The sequence below is a fragment of the Pelodiscus sinensis genome, chromosome 25 (genome assembly GCF_052426305.1).
Source record: "Pelodiscus sinensis isolate ZL-2025 chromosome 25, ASM5242630v1, whole genome shotgun sequence".
NCBI classification, from domain to species: domain Eukaryota; kingdom Metazoa; phylum Chordata; order Testudines; family Trionychidae; genus Pelodiscus; species Pelodiscus sinensis.
This window is the reverse complement of record NC_143076.1, coordinates 21,621,465-21,645,020: the sequence shown is the minus strand read 5'-3', so window position 1 is coordinate 21,645,020 and position 23,556 is coordinate 21,621,465. Positions and strand designations below refer to the sequence as shown.

General features: G+C 46.5%; 2 protein-coding genes across 2 annotated transcripts in view; one reads left to right on the top strand and one right to left on the bottom strand.

Moving 5' to 3' along the window:
• Nucleotides 1-23,556, top strand: part of LOC142820529 (uncharacterized) — a 90,204-nt gene that overhangs the window by 12,261 nt on the left and 54,387 nt on the right. The gene's annotated exons all lie outside the window — the stretch shown is intronic.
• On the bottom strand, nt 4,548-14,561 carry FOXR1 (forkhead box R1). The gene is made up of 6 exons (XM_006120927.4): nt 14,299-14,561; nt 9,671-9,784; nt 8,895-9,109; nt 7,628-7,893; nt 6,138-6,370; nt 4,548-4,682 (listed from the first exon to the last, which is right to left on the bottom strand). The coding sequence occupies exons 1-6, from the start codon at nt 14,417-14,419 to the stop codon at nt 4,654-4,656; spliced, it is 978 nt and encodes a 325-aa protein (XP_006120989.2). The 5' UTR covers nt 14,420-14,561; the 3' UTR covers nt 4,548-4,653.

Sequence of the window (23,556 nt, the reverse complement as noted above, 5' to 3'; positions counted from 1 at the left end):
GCAGGGGTGTAAAAGGTACAAACACACTCCCTCATGGTCCTCCAACTAAGCATGAGGCTGGGATGGTGCATTGCCCCAGTCTGCCTCCCTCCCCCATGCTCCAGCCAGCTGGCGGAAGGCAGGAGCGGCACATTGCCCCAGGCTCCCTCCCCCATGCTCCAGCTGACAGCGGGAATTGGGGCTGATTTCCCCCCACCTCAGAAGTGAGGCCGGAGGTGGGACCCAGTCCACGGGGATGAGGCAGCCACAAGCCCCTCCCATGGCTCCCTCGTCCCACAGAGATTTCTTTGTAGGGGACTGAGGATGCCCCAATATGGGAGTCTCAGGAAAGCCAGTGCATTCCTGGCTCCTCCATCCAAGGCAGCTGTTAGAAAACCTGTTTCAATAAAACCAAAGCCCCCAGTACCTGCTGCCCTACAAACCTCCTCTGAACAGTGTATTTCAGTACCCCCAGTAACTGCTGCATCTATGGTGTTCACTAGAAAAATATAATTCAGTAAAGGAAGTGGCCCTGGCCACTGTCCTGCAGACTTCAGCCTGTAGCCTTTGTTTCTGTACCCCCATTGGCTGATGTTGGTGTTGTGATCCTGTGGGCTTTCACAGTCAAGACTCTTCCCAGAAAACCTGTATTCCCTCTATTAATGGCAGCTGTTGCACCCAAGGTTTCCGCTCCAGTAAAACCAGCATCTCCATTAGTTGCCTTATCCAAGGCTTCTAATAGAAAATCTGCTTCAGTAAAGAAGTGCCCCCAGTAGCTAATCCCATGCCAGTTTGCACATACAGAGAAAGACAGCATCTTGGGAAACTGCAACAATTGAGGACTCCTATCAAAAGCCAGTCTTATTTGACTTCAGGAAACATTATCCCAAGGAGGAGCTGCTGCTCTGCTCCAGCAAATCAAAAGTATGTTAAATTTTCTTCATGTACACTGAACTTCCAGAACTATGCAGCCCACTCTTATTTTGAAGACTACCTACTCCTGATCTTCTCACTAGCAGCAGCATCAGTGGAACTAATGGTAGTGCAGCTGTGCAATTGAGAAGGAGTGAATGATAGGATACTAAGCTCCTGCAGGAAGACTCTCTCTCTTAAAGGTCAGTCTTATTCCCATGTTGAGGCTGGCTCTGTCTTTCTTGACTGATTGTGTCACTTAGGTGCAGCTGCAGAGAATCACGTAGTTACTGAGTGAAGACAAAGTGTTCTTCACTTGTAATTATTTCTGAAACTTATGAGGGTGCTGAGAGGAAAAGATAGGTGGTCTTTTCTGTGGTGCAAGGGCATCAGTACAGAAAGGTGAAAAGGGAACGGAAGCACTAGACCTCGTGATCAAGGCCCCAGCCAGCCTCTGCCTGTGCATTGAAGGAATTTGCCAAAAACTGTACAGAGCTCCTGACTCACTGGTCTTCTAGCTCATAGACTTAGAGCTCTCATTTGCTTATGTAAGTGTGGATGCCAGAGTTACAGCCTAGGGGGCCCACCTTACATGGAAGCTAACCAGCTTGGAATCTTTATACGCTGGTACTTTCATACTAGCTTTGCTGGACAATAAAACCTGATCTTCTTGGGTTCAGGCTTGGCCACAAAACTACCCATTCTTCTTCTTACTTTTGCAACACTGAGGCTACGTCTACACTGGTGGCTTCTTGCGCAAGAACTCTTGCGGAAACGTTCTTGTGCAAAAACTCTTCCACAAGAGTGTCTACACTGCCATGTGCTTTTGCGCAAGAGCATCCATGGCAGTGTAGACTCTCTCTTCCACAAGAAAGTTCTGATGACTATTTTAACCATGGGGGCTTCTTGCGCAAGAAATTCATGTTGCCTGTCTATGCTGGCCTCTTCTGGAAGAGCTCTTGCGCAAGAGGGCTTCTTCCTGAGAGGGAGCGTCAGAGTTCTTGCACAAGAAGCCCTGATTTTCTACAGTACAACATCAGTTTACTTGCGCAAGAACGCGCAGCTAGTATAGACAGGCGGCATGTTTTTGTGCAAGAGCGGCCGTTTTCGTGCAAGAATGTGCCAGTGTAGACACAGCCTGAGATTGATATCGTCTATGACTCAGCCCCTGTGACCTGGCTGACATGACATTGACTCTTCCTCTTGCTTCGTTTGACTAACTGATGCAAACTTCAAAAGGGTCTTTGCCAGCAAGAGGCTAGTGAAGATGAACTTTGTGTGTAAAGCAATGCAACCTTCTTTTCACTCTTATATGGAGAACAAGTCAAATGTTACTTGAGAATACTCATGTTATGTCCTAAATACACCAAGCCTCTATGGCTAGTCTTCCCTTGCCATGCACACATGCTGCCCCCTTTTCCACAAAGAAACTGGACTCCTGATGACTTAGAAGGGGTAGGAGATTCTTAACATCTGTTCCAGACTGTATTTCAGGACAGGTCTGAATAGCTTTTGATTTTGTTAAATCTATGCCAATGTAGTTAAAAGGGTGCAATGCCCTAGTGTGTACATTTCTAACAATCTATTAGTTTTGACTTAGCTTGTGGGAGTAAAACTTCTGAATTGTGCTATCCCCACTAGGGAGTTGAACTGATCTAACTTGTCCCCAAGACTAACATATACAAGCCTCTACCTGCCCTTCTTTAGAGAAGGAAGCTGCCACCATGCTGCTGGCTCTACAGGCCTGAGCCTATGGTAGGGATCAAATTAAATGGTTTAAAATGTCACTTTATTTTAGAAGTGTAAAAGTCTTTATCAGCTGTCAACTTGCCAGGCACCTATTAAAACTTCAGTATCCTTTTAACACTGTATTTCTAATGTTTTAAGCATTCCTTTGTGCGGTCTCCACTCTTGTTCCCTCTTTGGCTCCTTCCAACCAGACTCAAAAGTGCTCTGGTTATAAATGTAAAGTCTCTCATCTCTGGCATAAGAAAACTTCATCTCTGTGTTTTATTTGCAAGATGGAGTAGAAGTGATTTGTATAACATCTCACATGCCATCTCTGAAATAGCTAGAAAGAGCCTAAGTGTTCACATGTTTAGACAGCAGGGGCTCGTCTACACTGGCCCCTTTTCCGGAAGGGGCATGTAAATTTCAGCAGTCGTCGTAGGGAAATCCGCGGGGGATTTAAATATCCCCCGCGGCATTTAAATAAAAATGTCCGCCGCTTTTTTCCGGCTTTTAAAAAAGCCGGAAAAGAGCGTCTAGACTGGCCCCGATCCTCCGGAAAAAGTGCCCTTTTCCGGAGGCTCTTATTCTTACTTCAAAGTAAGAATAAGACCCTCCGGAAAAGGGCACTTTTTCCGGAGGATCGGGGCCAGTCTAGACGCTCTTTTCCGGCTTTTTTAAAAGCCGGAAAAAAGCGGCGGACATTTTTATTTAAATGCCGCGGGGGATATTTAAATCCCCCGCGGATTTCCCTACGACGACTGCTGAAATTTACATGCCCCTTCCGGAAAAGGGGCCAGTGTAGACGTAGCCCAGGTTCTTGCTCTGCCTCTTGGAGAGTGGTTGCTTGTGAGGTTGTCAGGCACTAGATTCAATCTAGGCCTATGGTGATGTAAATAACTAAATAGATCAATCCTTTAGTGTCAGCAACAAGGGGGGAGGGGACTTTTGCAAAGACATTTATCTGGTGCACTTATTAGGCTTTCATATTAAATAGCTAAACAAGTGGCACACTCCCTTTCCCCTCAGTTGCCACATTTTTGCTCAGGTTACATCATTGGTCCTGAGACCAAAAAACTAAATTTGTTTCTCTGTTTAAACAGCAAGCTTCAGCCTCTGTTATGGAGAGGCAGGAGAATAATAGCCCAGTTTTCCCCTTATTCCCTTCCACCCTATTTAAGGTCATCTTTGTGTCTCCTACCACTGGCAATGAAGATAATTTTTTTTGTGGTGTGGTCTTGTTTTGTGTGACTATTTAAAAAAAACAAAACAAAAAACCAAGCCTAAAGTGCTAGTTTGCTGGAACATCAGCAAAATAAAGTTATCATATTATTATTTGTAAATTGCTGCAGTGGAGGAATGCCTGAACTCTGTGTTAGATCTTACTCTGTGCTTTGTGTTCCACAGTTGGTTGGGCATTTTTAATAGCTCAGCAGCCCTGAATGCTTTGTACCTTCAGCATACTCTACAAAACAATAAGTGCAGAATAAATATAAGGAATTTTTAAAAGATACAAAAATGTAACCAACTTCCCCCCATACTCTTCTTGTAGAGGGGAAAGAGAATGTTTTTCATAGAAACAGCTGGGAATGGCTGTTGAAATTAAAGCCCTGAGATTCAAGATTGCAGGAAGCTTTAGTATAATCTTCCCTCAGATGTAACCAGCTCTGACCATTCGCAGCCAGTGAATCATGGCCTCAATGACTACTCTTTGAACTACTGAAGGGGAGGAATGGTTAGAAAGTCAAGAGGATCAGATTTTCCTACTCCATGTTCTCCCATGAAAATCCTTTACTTTAGACTCCTTCTTGATGTATGTACCAAAGACAAAACCTGCCCCAGCAAGCCATTTAGAGGGGTGATAGGCGTGACCCTAGTTCCCTCTGATTGGAGGGCTGAGTCCCTAGAGTTTACATTCACATCTAGGGCTCCATTTTGCAATTGCTTGAAGTTGTCTGTAGCAGCATGGGAGAAAATAAGCCTGCTTCGGAGCCACTTGGTCCTTGTCTATCAGCTGTAACGGGGCAGCAAGGATCAGAGGCTGAACAAAGATCTCATCTGTTCTGCAACAAGAGTAAGAGAGAGAGAGCAGGTAGTTTGATAGCTGAGCCTGGGCTGTGACCCAGCCAGGTTCTGGCTCTAGAGAAGGGCTACTCAACATGCGGACACAGCCTGTTTGTTTGCGGCCCACGGTGTGGTTTGGGTTTACGTGGAGCTCAACACGTGGCCCGCAGGTAGGATCCTTTGAACATGGTCTTCACTGGGAATATGCTCCACAATGGCAAGCTGTCACCCAGGCAGGGTGAGCATTGAAAGATGCAAGCAGACAAGCTGGCAGGAACAGACGGGTACAGGGTGTCAGCATTTCTAGCCCCCAGGAAGGAGGTGCCAGAAGTGTAGGCTGCTTAGCCTTATGGGTAGAGCCTGAGAGCTGACTGGCTCACACTGGCCATATTTGGGTCCAGCACCACAGTGTAAGGCTTAATCTTTGTAATCACGCCCATCGGTGTGAAATAAGCTGTTTGCATTTATATTTGCATGCATATGCAACCACACTTAAGTTGTGGCCCTCAGCATTTGCAGTGAGTATCACTGGAAGCCCTGGGGGCCAGAAAGTTGAGTAGCCCTGCTGTAGAGCGTAAGAGGGATATTCAGCATTCTACCAACATTACTATCTGTGTCCTGCTCTCAGAATCATCTGCCACAATGAACGCTTGTCCCAACAATTTAATACTTCTATTTTGATTTAATACTTCTAAATGACCAAGCCTGTCGTTTAGTATGAGCTGGAAGATACATTTCTTAGGCAGCCAGGAATTTAATCCTGTTCATAGCTGAGTTTCTCTTAGTTAATTGGCCTCCAGGTTCCTGAGGTCCCCCCACAACAGGGATGCCTTGTGTGGATATTAGGCATCCATATTAAAATTGGCTTGCCAAAGCTATAAGACAGCACCATCTAAGACCATCTAGGTAGAGGCCTTCTGTGTTCCAAATCACAAGAGTGGTTCCTCATACTGTTCTGCCGCGTCATTTCGTTGGCCTGGACTTCAAAGTGCAATTCACCTAGTCACCCTCAGCAATCAGTAACACCCTCTGCAGTTTGGGGAAGTAACTCACTCAACACTGGAAATTACAGACGTGAGATTGCTAATTCAGCCACGCAAGGAGTTTCAAGTATGGGGTGAAGAGGAATAATCTTCAGAGGAGTTACCAAGAGCATTTCTCTAATTCAAAAAGGAAAAATCTTCCCCACTTCTCTCCTGGCCTCAGTTACAGCTAAATGAGACACAGGAGTAACTTTACTTGACAGGGCTCTAACCTGGAGAAACCATATTTTTCAGCTTTCGTCAAACCCACCCAGTCTAGCCCTCTGTATTTGCACTTTCTCTGTCCATATACATACTACCTCTACAGCTCCCTTGCTAGAGTAACCACAAAGTCATGGGAGACACTGCTTTCCAGCACTACTCATCCTGGCTCCAAAGCCTCAGTGGGGGCATTTGCCTTTTGGTATATACCTGGTTGGCTCAAGCTCTGGCTCACTAAATCAAGAGCCTCTTCAGATAGAGTCTGTACCTCCTCCTGGAACTTTCTGCAGCCTTCTGGGGTCAGCTTCCATAGGCGGGACTTACGGTTACCCTCATTGCACACGAAGTGCATGGTTTTTTCAAAGCTGCTACTGAAGCACAGATTGTGACGAATGGTGTTTTTCCAGCCATCTGGAGCAGTCTGGAAAAAGGGAAAGTGCTGCCTGCAGAGAGAGAAGGGCGCAGAGCTGGGTTCATAAGCAAGACAAGCTCAGAGCACAGGATTGCTGCACAGGCCACTCTAATCATGAACTCAGTGTTTCTTACCACAGCCAGAGTGCACCTGATGGTTTGCGGAACATACCTGGATAGACAAGGATGCAAATTCCTCCCTAGCCTCTATACCAGTGTTCACCAGCCAGTAAATCGGGATCTACTGGTAGATCTTGGAGCCTCTAACAAGTGATCCTGACTTGTTTGGCCAAGAGACTGTTATCAAGTGCAGGCACTTCATCTGCCCCTCCCTCTGCTGCTACGCATCTCCTGCCCTTTGCCTTGGAACTTTCTCTCCCCCCCGCCCCCCCCCCGCACTCCTCTGGGAGCCTCCTGCTTGCTGTGCAAGGCAGGGAAGGAAAAAGACGGGCACTGCTGTCAAGGTACCTCCTGTCAAGGTACCTCCTCTCCCACCCTGTATCCTATCTTCACCGAGCAGAGAGAGGGCACAACAGGACTTGGGATGGAGTTTGCTAGCTGCTTTTGGGAGTGGTGTAAGACCAGGGCAGGGGTGAGCCTGCCTCAGCTCCCTGCACCACCACCCAGGAGCCACCTGAGGTAGGTAGTGTCCCGCTGGAGCCCACATCCTGAAACCCTGCCTCCTGTACCCCAAGTCTCTTGCACAGTCCTGAGCACCCCTGCATCCAAACACCCTCCCAGAGCCTGCACCTAGAACCCCCTCAAGCACCGCAACTGCCTGCCCCAATCTTAGCTCAGAGCCCCTGTTATACTCCAGATCCCTTAATCCAAGACCAGACCTGCACCCCAACCCAGTGCCCCTGCCTGGTGAAAGTGATGGGGGGAGGGGGGAGTGAAGGGAGGCTGGAGTTAGCAGGGGCTGGGCCTCAGAAAAGGGTTACATTATGCCCTGAAGCATTAGGTTCAGGTGGACTGTTTTAACAGAGCAATTTTAAGTGGCCACAGGCCAGAACTAAAACTCCAAGTCTGAAAACTCTTGAACTTGGACATTTAAATAAAATGCATGTCATCTCTAATGGGAACATCAGGGAAGCAACTTGCCTAATGTCTCCTGGAGAGTTAATAGAGCTGAGACTAGAAGCCAGGAATCCTGACTTCCAGTTCTGCGCCCTAGCCACTAGATCATTCTTCCTCCCCAATAAAAGCTAGAACAGTTTTGTACCCATGCCTCTTCAAACACCCTCCATCCCAGCATGCGGGGAATGGGGAGTTGAAAGGGCTGTGGGTACCGTGTGAATTGGTAGATCTGCTGCACAGTCATGCTGCCTTCTGCACTGTTACGCAGGGCCACAGTGATGAGGATACAGTAATTAAGGGGGGGGCGAGGCCAGCCCCCTTTTATTTTGGTGCTCGCCTGCAGGATGTACTTGAGCTTCTTGCTCTGAGATCTGGGCATCTTTGGTTTCTGGGGTGTCACAGCAGCCTTAGGCTTGGAAATCTTCATTTTTTGAAAGAGTGAAGTGTCCATCATTGAAGCAGCTTCATCCTCAGTGAACTAGGCAGAGGGAGGATGAAAGAGATGGGTTAGGCCTGCATGAAGTCAACAGTAAATTGGGATGTGGTGTGTGAGGAAATGCATGTCAGTGGCCTGTGTGTAATGAGCTTGGACCTCAGTCCAGTTCGCAGTGGTGATGTGTTCCCATCACAAAGAATGCTACCCAACCCATTTCTGTTAGTTTTAGCAGAACAATCACATATTGTCAGTGTTACTGAATGAGCTCCTCCCTATGTGTCAGGCCTGAGATGTGCTGCCACCTGGGCTATCCCTGTGGGTACGAAGGACTCCCATCTCCAATCCAGCATCTTGAACCTTCTGCTAGCCATAATTTTGGATGACTATATGCATTTGCTTCTGCTGCTCGTAAAACAGGGCATGAGCCATCTTAGTGCTATGTTGGAAGGCTTCAATCACAGAGACCAAGCAACTCTCAGCATGAAATGCCTCGGAATGTTAAATTTTGAGTAATTGATTAGTCGACTAGTCGATGTATTTTGCTTCGACCATTCAATTAGTCGATAGGGTGCCACCGCCCTAGGGCTGTTGCTACACTTCAGAGGCAAAAGCACTGCATTGGAGCCCGGGGTCACCTGGGGACTCTGCTGACCCTGAGCTCCATGCGGCCCTGCTGCTTTGAAATGCTGTGAGGAGTCTGTCGTCAGGCTCCTTGCGGCATTTCAAAGCGGCAGCACCCCGGGGTCAGCCCACTGAGGATTCCTCCGCTGACCCCAAGTTCCATGCGGCACTGCCGCTTTAAAACACCACGTGGAGCCTGGGGTCACCTCAGTTGACCTCGGGTTGCATGCAGCGTTTCAAAGTGGCAGCGCCGAATGGAGCCGAAGGTTTGGCCCCAGGCTCCATGCAGTGCTGCTTCCTCTCCCACCCCACCCCCCTTGTTGCCTCTATCAGAAAGAGGCAACAAGTGGGGGGAGCGACTAGTCATTCACATTCCTTGTAATGCCCAGCACTATCCACACATTTTTCCCTCTGCCACATACCTTCTCTGTCTCACTGGATGATGACAGCAGATCTTCCTCAGAACAGTCAAGGTTGGAGTAATTCAAGGAAGAGCTCGGAGAAGAAAACCCTGGAGCATCAGCTACTGAGAATTCTGGGTTACTGGGCGCTGGCAAGTCCACACTGGGGCAGCCAGAAATGGGGCAAACCACATTGGGGTTAACCCACATCCACAGATGGGACTGCACATAAGATTCTGCTGACAGAAGAAGCCAAAGCACTCTAGTGATACCATCTGAGGCCTCTGCAACAGCAGAACTCCTGTCGCCTGGGAAAAGGGCTGAGCAAAGGCTAAATAGGATATAAATCCAAAGTGTCAGGGTTCTCCTAGCCCAACACTCGTTGCTGTTTTCCCCTAAAATAGTATTTATCTCCATATCTGATGCAAAATAAATTGTTTTTTTCCCTTCATGCCACCAGGCGTTAGCCCTCCCTCACCTTCTGAGTTTTAACTCCTTTTCCCTGCCAACAGCACCAGAGCTGCATGTACTCCCACCACCCAGGAATCACCCTGGCTGCTGGTCTGCAGCATCCAATGGAGAAAGTAGGATGTAATACTCCCATCAGCACTGACCTAACTGCCTCTGACCCTTGGAGAAGATCAGACCCAGATGTGCACCCGGTTGCTTGTCCACTTCTCTGTCATAGGCTAAATGAATGCCACTTTACCAATACATTTGCTAATGCCACCAACCCTCCCTGCCCGCCCCCCTCTCTCCCCGCCCTCCTCCCGGGTTACACCCTGCTCAAGTCTCACCACCAGACTGTGTGGATGGAAGGGTCTCGGACAGTTCCCTGGTGAGCGAGTTCCTGCGCACTTGTTGATCACGCTGCCATTTCAGCATGTGATGGTTCAGTTTTTCATTTACAGCTGGTGGGATATGGAAGTTCAGAGACAATGTGGTGAGCTGACAGCACTGTCACCCATCTCCTGTCTTGTCTAAGCATCAGTGATTTGAGACAGAGGATGTGTCTAATATGGAAAAAAGCCATTTTCTGCATCATGATGGGTTATCCATATTGGGTTCCATCAGTGGCTCTCAACCTTTCCAGACTACTGTGCTGGTTTCAGGAGTCTGATTTGTCTTGCGTACCCCCAGATTTCTCCTCACTTAAACTACTTGTTTGAAAAAATCAGATAAGAACACAAATGTATCACAGTACACTGTTACTGAAAAATTGCTTACTTTCTTTTTTTAATCACAATTATAAGTCAATTGGAATATAAATATTATATGTACATTTCAGTATATAACAGGGGTGGGCAATAGTTTTTGATGGAGGCCACTCCAAGATTTGGTAAGTGGTGAAGGGCTACACAGAAGGGAGCTCGGGGTAGAGGGCTAACGCCTGGTGGCATGAAGGGAAAAAGAGTCTGTGAAAGAGTTCGAGTGATGGAGGGAATTGTGACCTGAGGCAGGGGATTGGAGTACATGAGTTTGGGGTAGGGATATAGAATTCTGTTTAATTGGTTAACCATAATGTTTAACCAGTTAAAGTGGGGACAAGCAAGGGGACCGCTTAATCCCATCCCCTTCCCTCACCTCAGATAGGGGCTGTTCCAGCCGAGCTGGAGTGCTCTTCCCTCCCCCCACCTGCCTGCAATAGGTGGGGAGCTGCTCCAGCTCCCACTGGTTAGGGATGAGACTTACTGGTCAACCAGTTAACCATTCACATGCTTAGTCTGGGAAGGGGTATAGGATGCAGAAGAGGATTCTGCCTTGGAGAAGAGAGGTGTGTGTGTGGGGGGGGAAATGCAGGTTCTGGGAGGGGATTGTGACCTGGATGCAGAATATTTGATTTGTAACCTGGGGCAGAAAGTTGGAATGCGGGAAAGGGTGGGGTGCCACATACAAGATCTTGCCAGGAGGCACTTAGCTTGAGCCACCTAAGGTAACAACTGGATCTTTAGGCAGGTTCCCCTGCCAGCTGCATCCCCACCCCTGCACCCTGGTCAGAGTAGCCTGCTGCAGGGACCATGTACTACCTGCACTGCAAGCACAGCCCAGCCAGCTCCCATCAGCTGGTTTCTGACCAATTCAAGGTCTGAGATTTTGCTGAGAGGCAGGGGCAGCATGAGAAGCTCCCCATCCTGGGGCATGCAGAGAGCACATGGCCACAGCAGCCAGTTCCTTTGAGCAAGGTATGGGAGTGTGGCTGCCTGAGGCTCCTGCTAGGCTGTGGGACTATGGTGAGCCGCATCTGGCCCACGGGCCATATTCTTTCCACCCCTGGCTGTGTCTAGACTGGCAAGTTTTTCCACAAAAGCAGCTGCTTTTGCGGAAAAACTTGCCAGCTGTCTACACTGGCCGCTTGAATTTCCGCAAGAACACTGACTTCCTGCTGTCTGAAATCCGTGCTTCTTGCGGAAATACTATGTTGCTCCCATTCGGGCAAAAGTCTTTTTGCGCAAAAGGGCCAGTGTAGACAGCTGAGATTTGTTTTCCGCAAAAAAGCCCCAATCGCGAAAATGGCGATCGGAGATTTTTTGCGCAAAAGTGCATCTAGATTGGCACGGACGCTTTTCCGCAAAAAGCACTTTTTGCGGAAAAGCGTCCGTGCCAATCTAGATGCTCTTTTCCGCAAATGCTTTTAACGGAAAACTTTTCCATTAAAAGCATTTGCGGAAAATCATGCCAGTCTAGACGCAGCCCTAGTGTACAGCATGTAAAGTAGAACATAAGAATGTCCATATTGGGTTAGATCAACAGTCCGTCCAGCCCAGTATCCTATCTGCCAACAGTGGCCAATACCAGATGCCCCAGAGGGAGGGAACACAACAGGTAATCAAGTGATTCTTCTCCTGTCACCCACCTACAGAGAAATAGATGCTAGGGACACCATTCCTACCTATTCTGGCTAAGATTCTTGGAGGGTAGGTGCATTAATGGTTATCTAGCTCTTTTTTGAACCCTATTAAAGTCCTGTCCTTCACCACATCCTCTGGCAAGGAGTTCCAGAGGTTGACTGTGCACCGAGTGAAGAAAAACTTCCTTGTGTTTGTTTTAAAACCTTCTGCCTATTAATTTCATTTGGTGGCCCCTAGTTCTTATATTGTGGGAATAAGTAAATAATTTTTCCTTATTCACTTTTTCCACACCAGTCATGATTTTATAGACCTCTACCATATCCCCCCTTAGTCTCCTCTTTTCTAAGCTAAAGTCCAAGTCTTTTTAATCTTTCATATAGGACCCGTTCCAAACCCCCAATCATTTTTGTTTCCCTTTTCTGAACCTTTTCCAACACCAATATATCTTTTTTGAGATGAGGCAACCATATCTGTACGCAGTATTCAGGATGTGGGTGTACTATGGTTTTATATAGAGGCATTAAGTTATTTTCTGTCTTATTCTCTGTCCCTCTTTTAATGGCTCCTAACATTCTATTTTCTTTTTTGACTGCTGCTGCACACTGAGTGGATATTTTCAGAGAACCATCCACAATGACTCCAATATCTCGATTAGTTGTAGCTAAATTAGTCCCCATCATATTGTATGTATAGTTGGGATTATTTTTTCCAGTGTGCATTACTTTACATTTATCAACATTAAATTTCATTTGCCATTTTGTTGCCCAATCACTTACTTTGGTGAGATCTTTTTGAAGCTCTTCACAGTCTGCTTTGGTCTTAACTATCTTGAGCAGTTTGGTATCACCTGCAAATTTTGCCACCTTACTGTTTACCCCTTTCTCTAAATCATTTATAAATACATTGAATAGGATTGGTCCCAGGACAGACCCCTGAGGACCTTACTTCTCTCCATTCAGAAAGCTTACCATTTATTCCTACCCTTTGTTTCCTATCTTTTAACCAGTTATAAATACACGAAAGGAATAGTATCAACAAGTGATTGTCCATATAAAATTTTAGTTTGAACTGTAATCAGTAGTGCTTTTTATGTAGCTTGTTGTAAAACTAGAGAAGTAGATAAATGAGATGAAGTACCCCGGAAGACGTCTTTGTCTCTCCAGAGGTATAGCTGCACATTGGAACTCTCATCCTGCCTTTGGACCCCTGTAGAATGTGCACCACCAGGAGAAACACAAACCTAGCTGTGGGTCAGATTTTAGGCCTCAAGCCTAAGATTCTGACCTGCGTGCCCTGTAAACTGTGAGCTTGTGAGGCCACATAGCTGATTAGCAGAGCGCTCACAGCTTGGGTTTTTTGTTTCTACTGGTGGTGCACATTTGCACATGCCTTGGTGCACAAGAAACATCTATTCCACACATGTATGGGAAAGATTAGAGGGGATATTGAGTTTGACGATAAGGTTTTTAGGGAGATACCAGTCCCAGCTTTTCCCTGGCATGGTCCAAAGTCCTACAGTGCATGTATTAAGGGGGGGGTGCTTTTTTTGGGTTGGGGGCCACTGACCCACTGAAAAAGTACTCAAGGGTTGCACACAAGGGAGAAGCAAAAAACAAAACAAAAAACCCAACCCTAACTGACATAGCCCCCAACTGAGAAGGAGAAAGACACTCTCCATATTTCACTTGCACACCAGAGCCTAGGGGAGGGGGCTCAGGCTAGTAGATCTTGGGGCTGGAGCACACACAGGGGGGCTGAAGTACCAACACAGTCTCTTTAATGCTGGTGGTGGGGGAGAACCCTGAGTCTCAAGGACTGGATCCAGACAACCTGGGGGCCGCATCTGGCCCCTGGCCTTAGGTTCCCCACCCCAATATTGGAAGAATTGATTGAGACTGGGACATCACTAGAGAGATTTAGAATTAGACTAACCAAAGCAGCAAATCATAGCAACAGTGGTGGAGTAGATATTAACTAGACACAACATAAAATAGATGTTCTTGGGGGAGGGGGTTCCATTCAAAAGCCAGAGGAGTCACTAATCATCTAGTTACGTCCGTAACTCAGGCCATTGAGCTTCCCCCAAATTATTCCTATTTAGACAAGACTAACTTTTAGCAAGCGACTGTGATATTTTCACAATGTTGAACAAGAATAATGAACATGTTTTCAGCATTAGAATCTGCTTCAATCCAGTCAGTGCAGATAGTTCGATCACGTGCCAGTATGTTTTCTCAAATGCACTCTGAAGATTTTTATTTCAATGAGCCAGTCTTGATAGCTTTCTGTACTGATCTTCCTATTATCCCAGTAGTCATCAATTATTTACAGCTTAATCTCCAGGGTCTCCTAAACTTGCATAAATTTTGAAGTTTATAGAAGAGCAAGTTCTAATTTTACAGCATTTGAACTCTGATATCAAGACAGGATAATTTAAATGTAATGAATTTCCCTTCCATCCTAGAACAGATTTCCTATCTCCATCACCAGAGTCTGCTTTTCACCTGGAAGTTTCAGATACAAGAACAAAGACATAACCAAGCCACCCAGAACCCAAGCCTTTCAGAACTCCTTACCTTGAGGAAATTGATCAGTGGTGGTGGTTAGCTTGAGCTCCTCCTCCATATCCCAGTCCTCAAGGCCACTTTTTAGATGCAGACTTTCCCAAAACATTTTGTTTTGAAAATTCAAATACATTTTCTTATAATCTGTAAAATAACCCACAACTGTTGCAGATCCTGGATGTTGGAGGGAGGCTACAGAGCAAGCCACACAGAGTTAATCATGGATAACTTTCAACTTTCTAATTCTGCTCTATGTGATTTGATCCCACTTTAAAGAGAAAGAGATTTGACTAGGGGAATTAAAGGATTGGTCTCTATTTAAAAGTGTGAAACACCAATTACAGATCCTAGTAGGGACTGGATGATTAGTGTCAGTGAAGCGAGCAATCTACTTGAAAATAAGAGCCATCACCTGAGAGGCTTTGTTTGTTCATGTAAACTAAATTTTTGATAAGTGCTCAGCTCCTTAAGTTTGCAGAGCTGTAGCTTAATGTTTCTGGAAGAATGTAAGTGTAAAGGAATATGTTTGCAGCTGTTCATAATACAGGATCATCCAAGGGTGTGTGGCCTTGTGGTCTGAGGCTTTTTGGAGGGCATATAGGGGACTTTGAGGCACATCTGAAGACACAGAGAAGTTCTGCCTCTCAACCTTTTTGAATAGTTTAGTTTCTTTTCTCCTTCTCACACCTCATGTTCTTTTTTACTCTTTTTTCATCTCAGTCCCAGTTTCTACTTTCTCATTTCCCTTCCCTGTCTTGTTCCTAGCCCAGATCCTTCCCTTCCAACAAATTGCTATTCTGCTCCCCCTCACTACTGTCTTTTTCTCCCCAGCTCCAAGATAAATCAATAGCCTTCCTAGTAATCTCACTGTGCTGCCAGTTCACCAGCAGATGGAACACAGCTGGGGAGTGAAACTGAGCTGTCTCTTGTCCTGTTCACTTGACTGTTCTGGTCCATGTCTGAGCTAAGCACGAGTTGGGTGAGGGGGGGTACATGTCAGTGCATGGCATGATTTTTCTTGTATTTGCCTCATTTTAATACAAATGTATTTCTAGAGCAGCAGACCTGGTGCTAGGCATGAGCAGGCTAAGCAATTCTTAAGAAGCTTAAGAGGCTCCTGTGTTGTGTGAGTGGGAACAAAAATATTCTTGTTCAGGGCCTCCGATGGTCTTGCACTAGTACTGAATTGAGTACTCCAGTACATGCCTGGAGTAGGTAAGTGCTGGTCCCAGGGATTAATTTGGTCAAGGGACTCCTCTGGGCATGATTCCCTTAAATCCCCATAGGAATTGATATCAACCAGTTAAATGTTACATTAACTGAGTTCTTGCAGCGCAGCAGGCCTGGCCAGACTGGAGCAACGCCCACCCGTGGTGCAATGTGAGTGATGGATGGCTCCAGGCTGGCCGGGCTGCAAATTAACTGATTACCCCAGTAAGGCTAATGCTTACTGGGTAACCAGTTAAGCAGTTGACCCTTTACATCCCTACTGTCTATACAAGGATTTAAGTTGACTTAACTGTACTGCTCTGGAATGATCAGGTATAAAAGCATCAGTTCTACTTATTCCCAAATTGCTCTGATGTGTGGAGACCCTATGGTAGGGCAGGAAGCACCTAATTTTACACTCCTCCCCCCAAAAACGCCATGTATCCAGGACTAGAATCTCCACACTGATTGTGCTGCCCCAAGTCACACAAAAACCACACCAAATTTCCTGGAACAACAGCAGTTTGAGGAGGAAGATCCTTTGTCGGAGGAGGAAGATAGATTCCCCCCCTCCTCCATCCTTATCTCCTGATGAGGCTATAATTCCTACGATCCCAACTCCTACAGACGAGTTAAAACAATTCCAGGGTTGTTTAAACAAGTGGCCAGTGCACAAGAGATAGATAAGAAGTGCTGGAGAAGCAACATAGACTTCTCCACATCCTTCAGCCTTCCACATCTTCGAAAATAGTCTCCCTTTGGACGAAGCCATTCTCAACCCAGCTGACACCATCTGGCAGACACCTGCTTCTATCATGCCCACTAACAAGAGAGCAGATAGAAAATACTTTATTCCTGCCAAGGGGATGGACTTTATTTGCTCACATCTCCCTCCAAACTCCCAAGTGGTGGACTCTGTCCATTACAGAGCCAAATACCCCCAATTCTGGTCCACCCCACCAGGATAAAGGCCATAAGTGGCTCGACAAACTGGGTAGAAATGTCTGCTCCTCGGCCACTCCGCAATTGTGGGTAGCCAATTATTTGGCGTTTCTTGTTGATTACAACCACACCAATTACTCAGAATTGCAAGATCTCATGCAGATCTTCTCAGAACAGAAGAGGCCTTAACTTCAGGTCATAATTCAAGAGAGTCACACCATTGCCTGTATGGCATTCCAAGCTGCCTTAGACATCACAGATACTGCTAAATACAGCACCCCCATGGCAACTGTCATGCACAGGGTTTTGTGGCTACAAGCATTGAGAATACCTAGGGAACTGCAACTCAAAGTGGAGAACCTCCCTTTTGATAAGACCAACTTATTTGCTAGCAAAATAGACGAGGTCTTTCACTCCATGAAAAATTCTCGCACAACCCTGAGAACACTGAGGGTTATTTTTACCTTGGTTATTTATATACCACCAAATAAATGCCAAAGGTATAACACCTATTCAAGGTCAAAGGAGTCATACAGATAGCTCAACAGTCCATATGACTTCAGACAAAGGCAACAACAACAGAAGTATAGACCACACTGTCAGCAACAATCTAACACAAATCAGCTGTCTACATCAAAATAGCAAATTTGAAGGTTTGTTCAAGGGCTTGAGCAACATCCCCACCATACCATTTGCCACATTAAAAGTCATATGTGGGTCCTGCAGCTTAGCAAGCCTGGAATGGAAGTTTCCATCCTAGCTGTACACAGGCAAATGCAAACAGTAGCTGGGCTTTATCAGCTTTAACCCATGCCTTGAGCTGGGAAGCTACTAAGCTGTAAACAAGTTTGGCCTTGGGCTCAGCTCATGAGAATGTTAAGAATGGTGTTGAGCCAGTACGTGCACGCTATTAAACAACTGTAATATAACTAGTGTAGGGAGTCCTATGCCCAGTGAGTCTCACCAGGGACCTAAACCTCGAAGGGTGCCCAGGATTCCCCCAGCTAGAGCCACGTCCACTGCGGCCTTGTGCGAGGTGACAGGAATGGGACTCCCCACAGACTGAAGGGATGTAAGCATTTCTAAGTGCCTGTTGCTCTCTTATGCATTGCTTTGCCTGTGCTAATTGATGTATCACTTTGCAGTAGCTGTGTAATCATCTAACCATATTAACGCTATAATAGTAGTGACATAGTGAGATTAATAAAAGCAACTATCCCTAATCGATTTTGTTATGAAGCGAATCCATAATCCTATTTGGCTATGCCCCTGTGAGTTGACACCGTTGTCTACACCATCCAATCTCCAATTTACCCACCAGCAATGGTCCTTTTTCCAACAATGAACTAAAATAACATCTGACCAGTGGATTTTAGAGATCATCAGTTTGCTCTACACCATACTCTTCATACCAATTCCCCCTCCCCATTTCCCCCTTCTCTCTTCAGGGACTCCCTCACAAAAACTTCCTACAACTAGCGGTTCAACATGTGCTGCAAGTTGAGGCCATAGAACCAGTTCCATCAGCCTATCCAGGAAGAGGGTTTTACTCATAATACTTCCTCACACAGAAGAAGATAGGGGTTGGAGACCCATACTAGATCTCAGAAAGCTCAGCAAGTACATAACATATTAGAGGTTCAAGATGGTCATGTTAATAACCATCATACTGGCTTTAGACAATGGAGATTGGTTCTTAGCCCTCAACTTCCAAGATGTCTGTTTTCATATAACAATCCACCCAGCACACAGATGTTTCCTATGTTTCACAGTGGGAACCAACCACTACCAATATCAAGTTCTTCTATTTGGCTTATCAATGGCACCAAGAGTCTTCACCAAAACTCTGTCTGTATACCTGTCATATAGGAGTGATAACCTTTCCATATTTGAATTACTCCCTCATCAAGGCACCCAAGACATGGTCAACAAGACTATCGCTCTGCAACTCAGCCTTGGATTCCATATCAACTATCAGAAATCCACATTGCAGCCCATACAGGCTCTCGAGTTCATAGGTGCTCAACTAGATTCCGCCACAGCCACGATGACTCTACCTGAACACAAGTTTAGGTCCCCCCACATAAACTCAATGCAGGCTTTGCCAGTTACAACAGTACACAGGTGTCTCCAAATCCTTGGTCACATGGTGGCCATAAAGTATGTGATGAAACTAGCAAGACTCCATATGAGATGCCATCAAGCATAGTTGGCCACTGCTTATATCCCTTTCAGGGACTCTACAGTCAACAGAGGAAAAAGGACTGTAAGCTGTCTAAAATCCTACCTACCACATGGGGCCACAACAGTGGTACCCCTAACTCACCCAGCAATATCGTCAATCTTTCCAACTACACACACAGCCCGGCAGAAGAGTCTGTTCTATCTCGGGGACTCTCTTTTTGCCCCGCCACCCCCGCTAACATGATACAGTTCTGCGGTGATCTGGAAGCCTACTTTCGCCGTCTCCGTCTCAAGGAATACTTCCAACACAACACTGATCAGTGCACTGACACACAGATACCTTCCCACCATCAGCACAAGAAGAACTCCACATGGACTCCTCCTGAGGGCCGAAATGACAGTCTGGACCTCTACATAGAATGCTTCCGCCGACGTGCACAGGCAGAAATAGTGGAAAAACAGCATTGCTTGCCTGGTAACCTCAGTCGTGCAGAACGCAATGCCATCCACAGCCTCCGGAACAACTCTGACATAATCAAAGAGGCTGACAAAGGAGGTGCTGTTGTCATCATGAACAGGCCTGACTACCTAAAGGAGGCTGCCAGACAATTCTCCAATACCAAATTCTACAGGCTTCTTTCCTCAGATCCCACTAAGGAATACACTAAGAAACTGCACCATCTGCTCAGGACACTCCCTACACAAGCACAGGAATAAATCGACACACCCTTAGAGCCCCGACCATGGTTGTTCTATCTATTATTCAAGATCCATAAACCTGGAAATCCCAGACGCCCCATCATCTCGGGCATTGGCACTCTCACTGAAGGACTGTCTGGCTATGTGGACTCTCTACTCAGACCCTACGCCACCAGCACTCCCCGTTACCTCTGTGACACTACGGATTTCCTGAGAAAACTACAATGCATAGGTGATCTTCCAGAAAACACCATCCTAGCCACCATGGATGTAGAGGCTCTCTACACAAACATCCCACATGCAGATGGAGTAAAAGCTGTCAGAAACAGTATCCCTAATGATGCCACAGCACAGCTGGTGGCTGAACTCTGTGAATTTATCCTCACACACAACTATTTCAGTTTTGGTGACAATATATACCTCCAGATCAGTGGCACTGCTATGGGCAGCCGCATGGCACCATAATAAGCCAACATTTTTATGGCTGACCTGGAACAACGCTTCCTCAGCTCTCGTCCACTTACACCCCTTCTCTACTTACGCTACATCGATGACATCGTCATCATCTGGATCTATGGGAAGGAGACTCTGGAAGAATTTCACCATGATTTCAACAGCTTCCACCCCACCATCAACATCAGCATGGACACGAGGAAGTGAGGAGACAGACTGACAGAGCCAGACATGTACCCAGAAGCCTTCTGCTATGGGACAAGCCCAAGAAAGAAACCAACAGAACACCACAGGCCATCCATCACCTACAGTCCTCAGCTAAAACCTCTCCAATGCATCAAGAGTGATCTACAACCCATCCTGGACAATAATCCCTCACTTTCACAGGCCTTGGGAGGTAGGCCAGTCCTTTCCCACAGACAACCCGCCAACCTGAAGCATATTCTCACCAGCAACTACACACCGCACCATAATAACTCTAACTCAGAAACCAATCCATGCAACAAACCTCGGTGCCAATTCTGCCCACATATATACACCAGCAACACCATCACAGGACCTAACCATACTGTCAGCCATACTGTCACTGGTTCATTCTACTGCACATCTACTAACGTAATATATGCCATCATGTGCCAACAATGCCCCACTGCTATATACATCAGCCAGACTGGACAGTCCCTACATAAAAGAATCAATGGACACAAATCAGATATTAGGAATGGCAACATACAAAAACCTGTAGGGGAACACTTCAATCTTCCTGGACACACAATTGCAGATCTAAAGGTAGCCATCCTGCAGCAAAAAACTTCACGACCAGACTTCAAAGAGAAACTGCTGAGCTACAGTTCATCTTCAAGTTTGACACAATCAACTCCGGATTAAACAAAGACTGTGAATGGCTTGCTAACTACAAAAGCAGCTTCTCCTCTCTTGGAATTCACACCTCCAGATCAGCTACTAGAAGTGGGCCTCATCCTCCTGGATTGGATCCACCTCGTCATCTCCAGCCTGATTCTGGCCTACATAATTATAGCTGCCTCTGGAAATTTCCACTACATGCATCTGACGAAGTGGGTCTTTGCCCATGAAAGCTTATGCTCCAACACTTCAGTTAGTCTATAAGGTGCCACAGGACTCCTCGCCGCTTTATCATGAATGTACTGTATCAATTGACAGGGAGTAGCATTGTTCAACTTCCTCTGCACAGAGGTGATAAAGCTTTGGAATTGGTGCATATGACACCAGGTCACTCCCATTGCAACCTACCTACCCGGGGTTCTCAGTGTCACAGCGAACAACTTCAGCTGCCTATTTTCAGACAGCCCTTCAGGAAGTATTCTCCAAGTGGGTGCAACCTGACATAGACCTTTTTGCTATCTGTTCCAACCGCAAATATCACCAGTTTTGCTCCTGGGCAACCTTGGGAAGGGGATCTCTAGGGGATGCATTTCTTCTCAAATAGGAAGCACCACTCCTGTACGTATTCCCACCATTATCTCTTGATTCATTGAGAAATCATGAAAATCAGACAAGATCGAGCATGTGTCAGTAGCACCATCATGGTCCAGGCTGACCTAGTTTCCTTACCTCCAATGATTAGCAATCTCTGCTCCCCATGTGTTCCCACCAGGTTGCAATCTTCTATCCCACCATCACAGCAAGACACTCCATCTGGATCTGGTCACACTTCATCTCAAGGTCTGGCTCCTTCAAGGCTCCATGATGCCAAAACATCCTGTTCTGACAGGATAAAGCAAATACTAATCAACATTTTAACAAGATTCTACCAGGAAAACCTACTCCTATGAAAGGTAAAGATTCTCTGCATAGATATGGGAAAACGACAACATCCCAACCCACACCACTCCTCTACCAATCATACTGGACTACTTTCTTACTGAGAGAGTCACGTCTCTCTTTTAGCTCAGTAAAGTTTAACACTGTGGCAATTGCAGCGTTTCACGAGTAAATGGATGGGATCTCACTTTTTTCACATCCCATGACTAAACACTTCTTAATGGAGCTCCAAAACACATTCCCTGTAGTGAGACTGTCTACTTCGCTGCAGGACCTCAACCATGTCCTTAAGAGTCTCACAAAAGCACCTTTTGAACCACTTGCCACATGTTCATGGCTACATCTCTCAATGAAGGTGGCCTTTCTCGTAGCCATCATTTCCAGCAGACGTGTTGGAGAAATAGCAGCTTTGATAGCAGATCCCCCTTACACAGTTTTCAGCAAAGACAGGGTTACAGTCAGAGCTCATCCAAAATTCCTCCCAAAAGTCCCCACACCCTTCCATATTAATGAATCAATCCACTTACCTGCATTCCGTCTAAAGCCGCACGGTACGCAATCCAAGCAGCGCTATGCGCACCCTCAACATCCGACAAGCAATTGCTTTTTATTTACACAGGATCACGTCCTGGAAGAAGTCCATAAGAATTTTTATATATTTTGCTGAATGCTCAAAAGGACAAGCTGTCTCCTCCCAACGGATATTAAAATGGATCTCCACCTGCATCCATGCTTATTACACCATCCATAACAAGCAACCACCACCTGCCATCATGGCTCACTACACCAGAGCAGTGGCTTTCACCACAGCCTTTCTTAATGTCCCACTCAAAGACATCTACACAGCGGCAATCTGGTCTTCTGAGCACACGTTTGTCAAGCATTACATTTTGACTTCCAGCCTAATTCCAACAATATCAGTGGGCCAAGCTGTACTGTCTCTGGTCTCTGGGGCAAGGCTCCAAAACCCACCTCCACAAGACAGACACTGCTCTTCAGGCACCTAGATTGGAGCACTCACCTTGTGCAGTAATGGGAGTTCTTTGAGATGTGTGTCCCGATGGGTGCTCTACTACCCTTCCTCTTTAGAGCCTCTTTGGGACATGTCCAAGGTAAAGAAGGAATGGAGGCACCACATGCACAACTAACAGACACTAATGGTATGAGGAGACACCACTGCAGATGTGCGACTCAGCAGGGCACCACTAGAAAAGATCTCTGATTGCCAGTGCGAGGAAACATCAGCACCTAAAGTGGAGCACCCATCTCGAAGAACTACTGTTTACTGCACAAGGTGAGTAATTCTCTCTTGTCCCACTGGCAGAGGTAAAAGTAAGAGGGTGCACTCTGGTATGCTGCTCTATCAAGAACCTGCCTGGAGTGCACTGTTTATAGAGCCAGACCAGGGGGATGGAAATGGCTCATCTGGCATGGTGGCGGCTCAGTCTGGGCAGGGCCCTGCAGTCTGGCCCCCATCTGCTGTGAAAGGAGCTGGTGGTGGCTTCCGTCTGGCTGCAGCAGCCTGGCCCTGGCCCCGTTTCTGCTGCGGTGGAGTAGGAAGGGAGGCGGAATCAGCTGTGGCGATCCTGGCTCAGCCTCTGTCCAGCTGCGATAGCCCGGTCCTTGCCAGGTATGTTAACCCAGCCCCAGAGCCATACACACACTCTCCCTCCTACCTCCAGCCCCCTGCCCTGCCTCCCCCCCCACAACCAAACCCTCTTCCCTGAGTCCCTCATACACCCCAGTCCTATCTCCTGCACCCCCCTCCATATTCCTAGCCCACTGCCTGCTTTGACTTGTGATAGGACAGTACTGGTAAGAAATTTAAGTTACTTTCACCCCTGCTTACTGGGCATCTGAGTGTATTATTTCTCCATCGTAGTCTATTTTAGATTACCCACTCCACCTTAAGAAGCAGGGTCTACTTCTCTCTTCCATCAGGGTACACCTTGCTACTATCTCAGTTTTCCACTCACTGAG

Excerpts from the sequence above, each read along its gene's own strand:
- FOXR1 (XM_006120927.4), bottom strand. The coding sequence starts at position 14,419 with ATGTATTTGAATTTTCAAAACAAAATGTTTTGGGAAAGTCTGCATCTA. Across the intron at positions 9,110-9,670 it reads TCCATCCACACAGTCTGGTG|AATCTTATGTGCAGTCCCAT; the intron begins GTGAGACTTGAG and ends TTCTGTCAGCAG. Across the intron at positions 7,894-8,894 it reads CATCCAGTGAGACAGAGAAG|TTCACTGAGGATGAAGCTGC; the intron begins GTATGTGGCAGA and ends CCCTCTGCCTAG.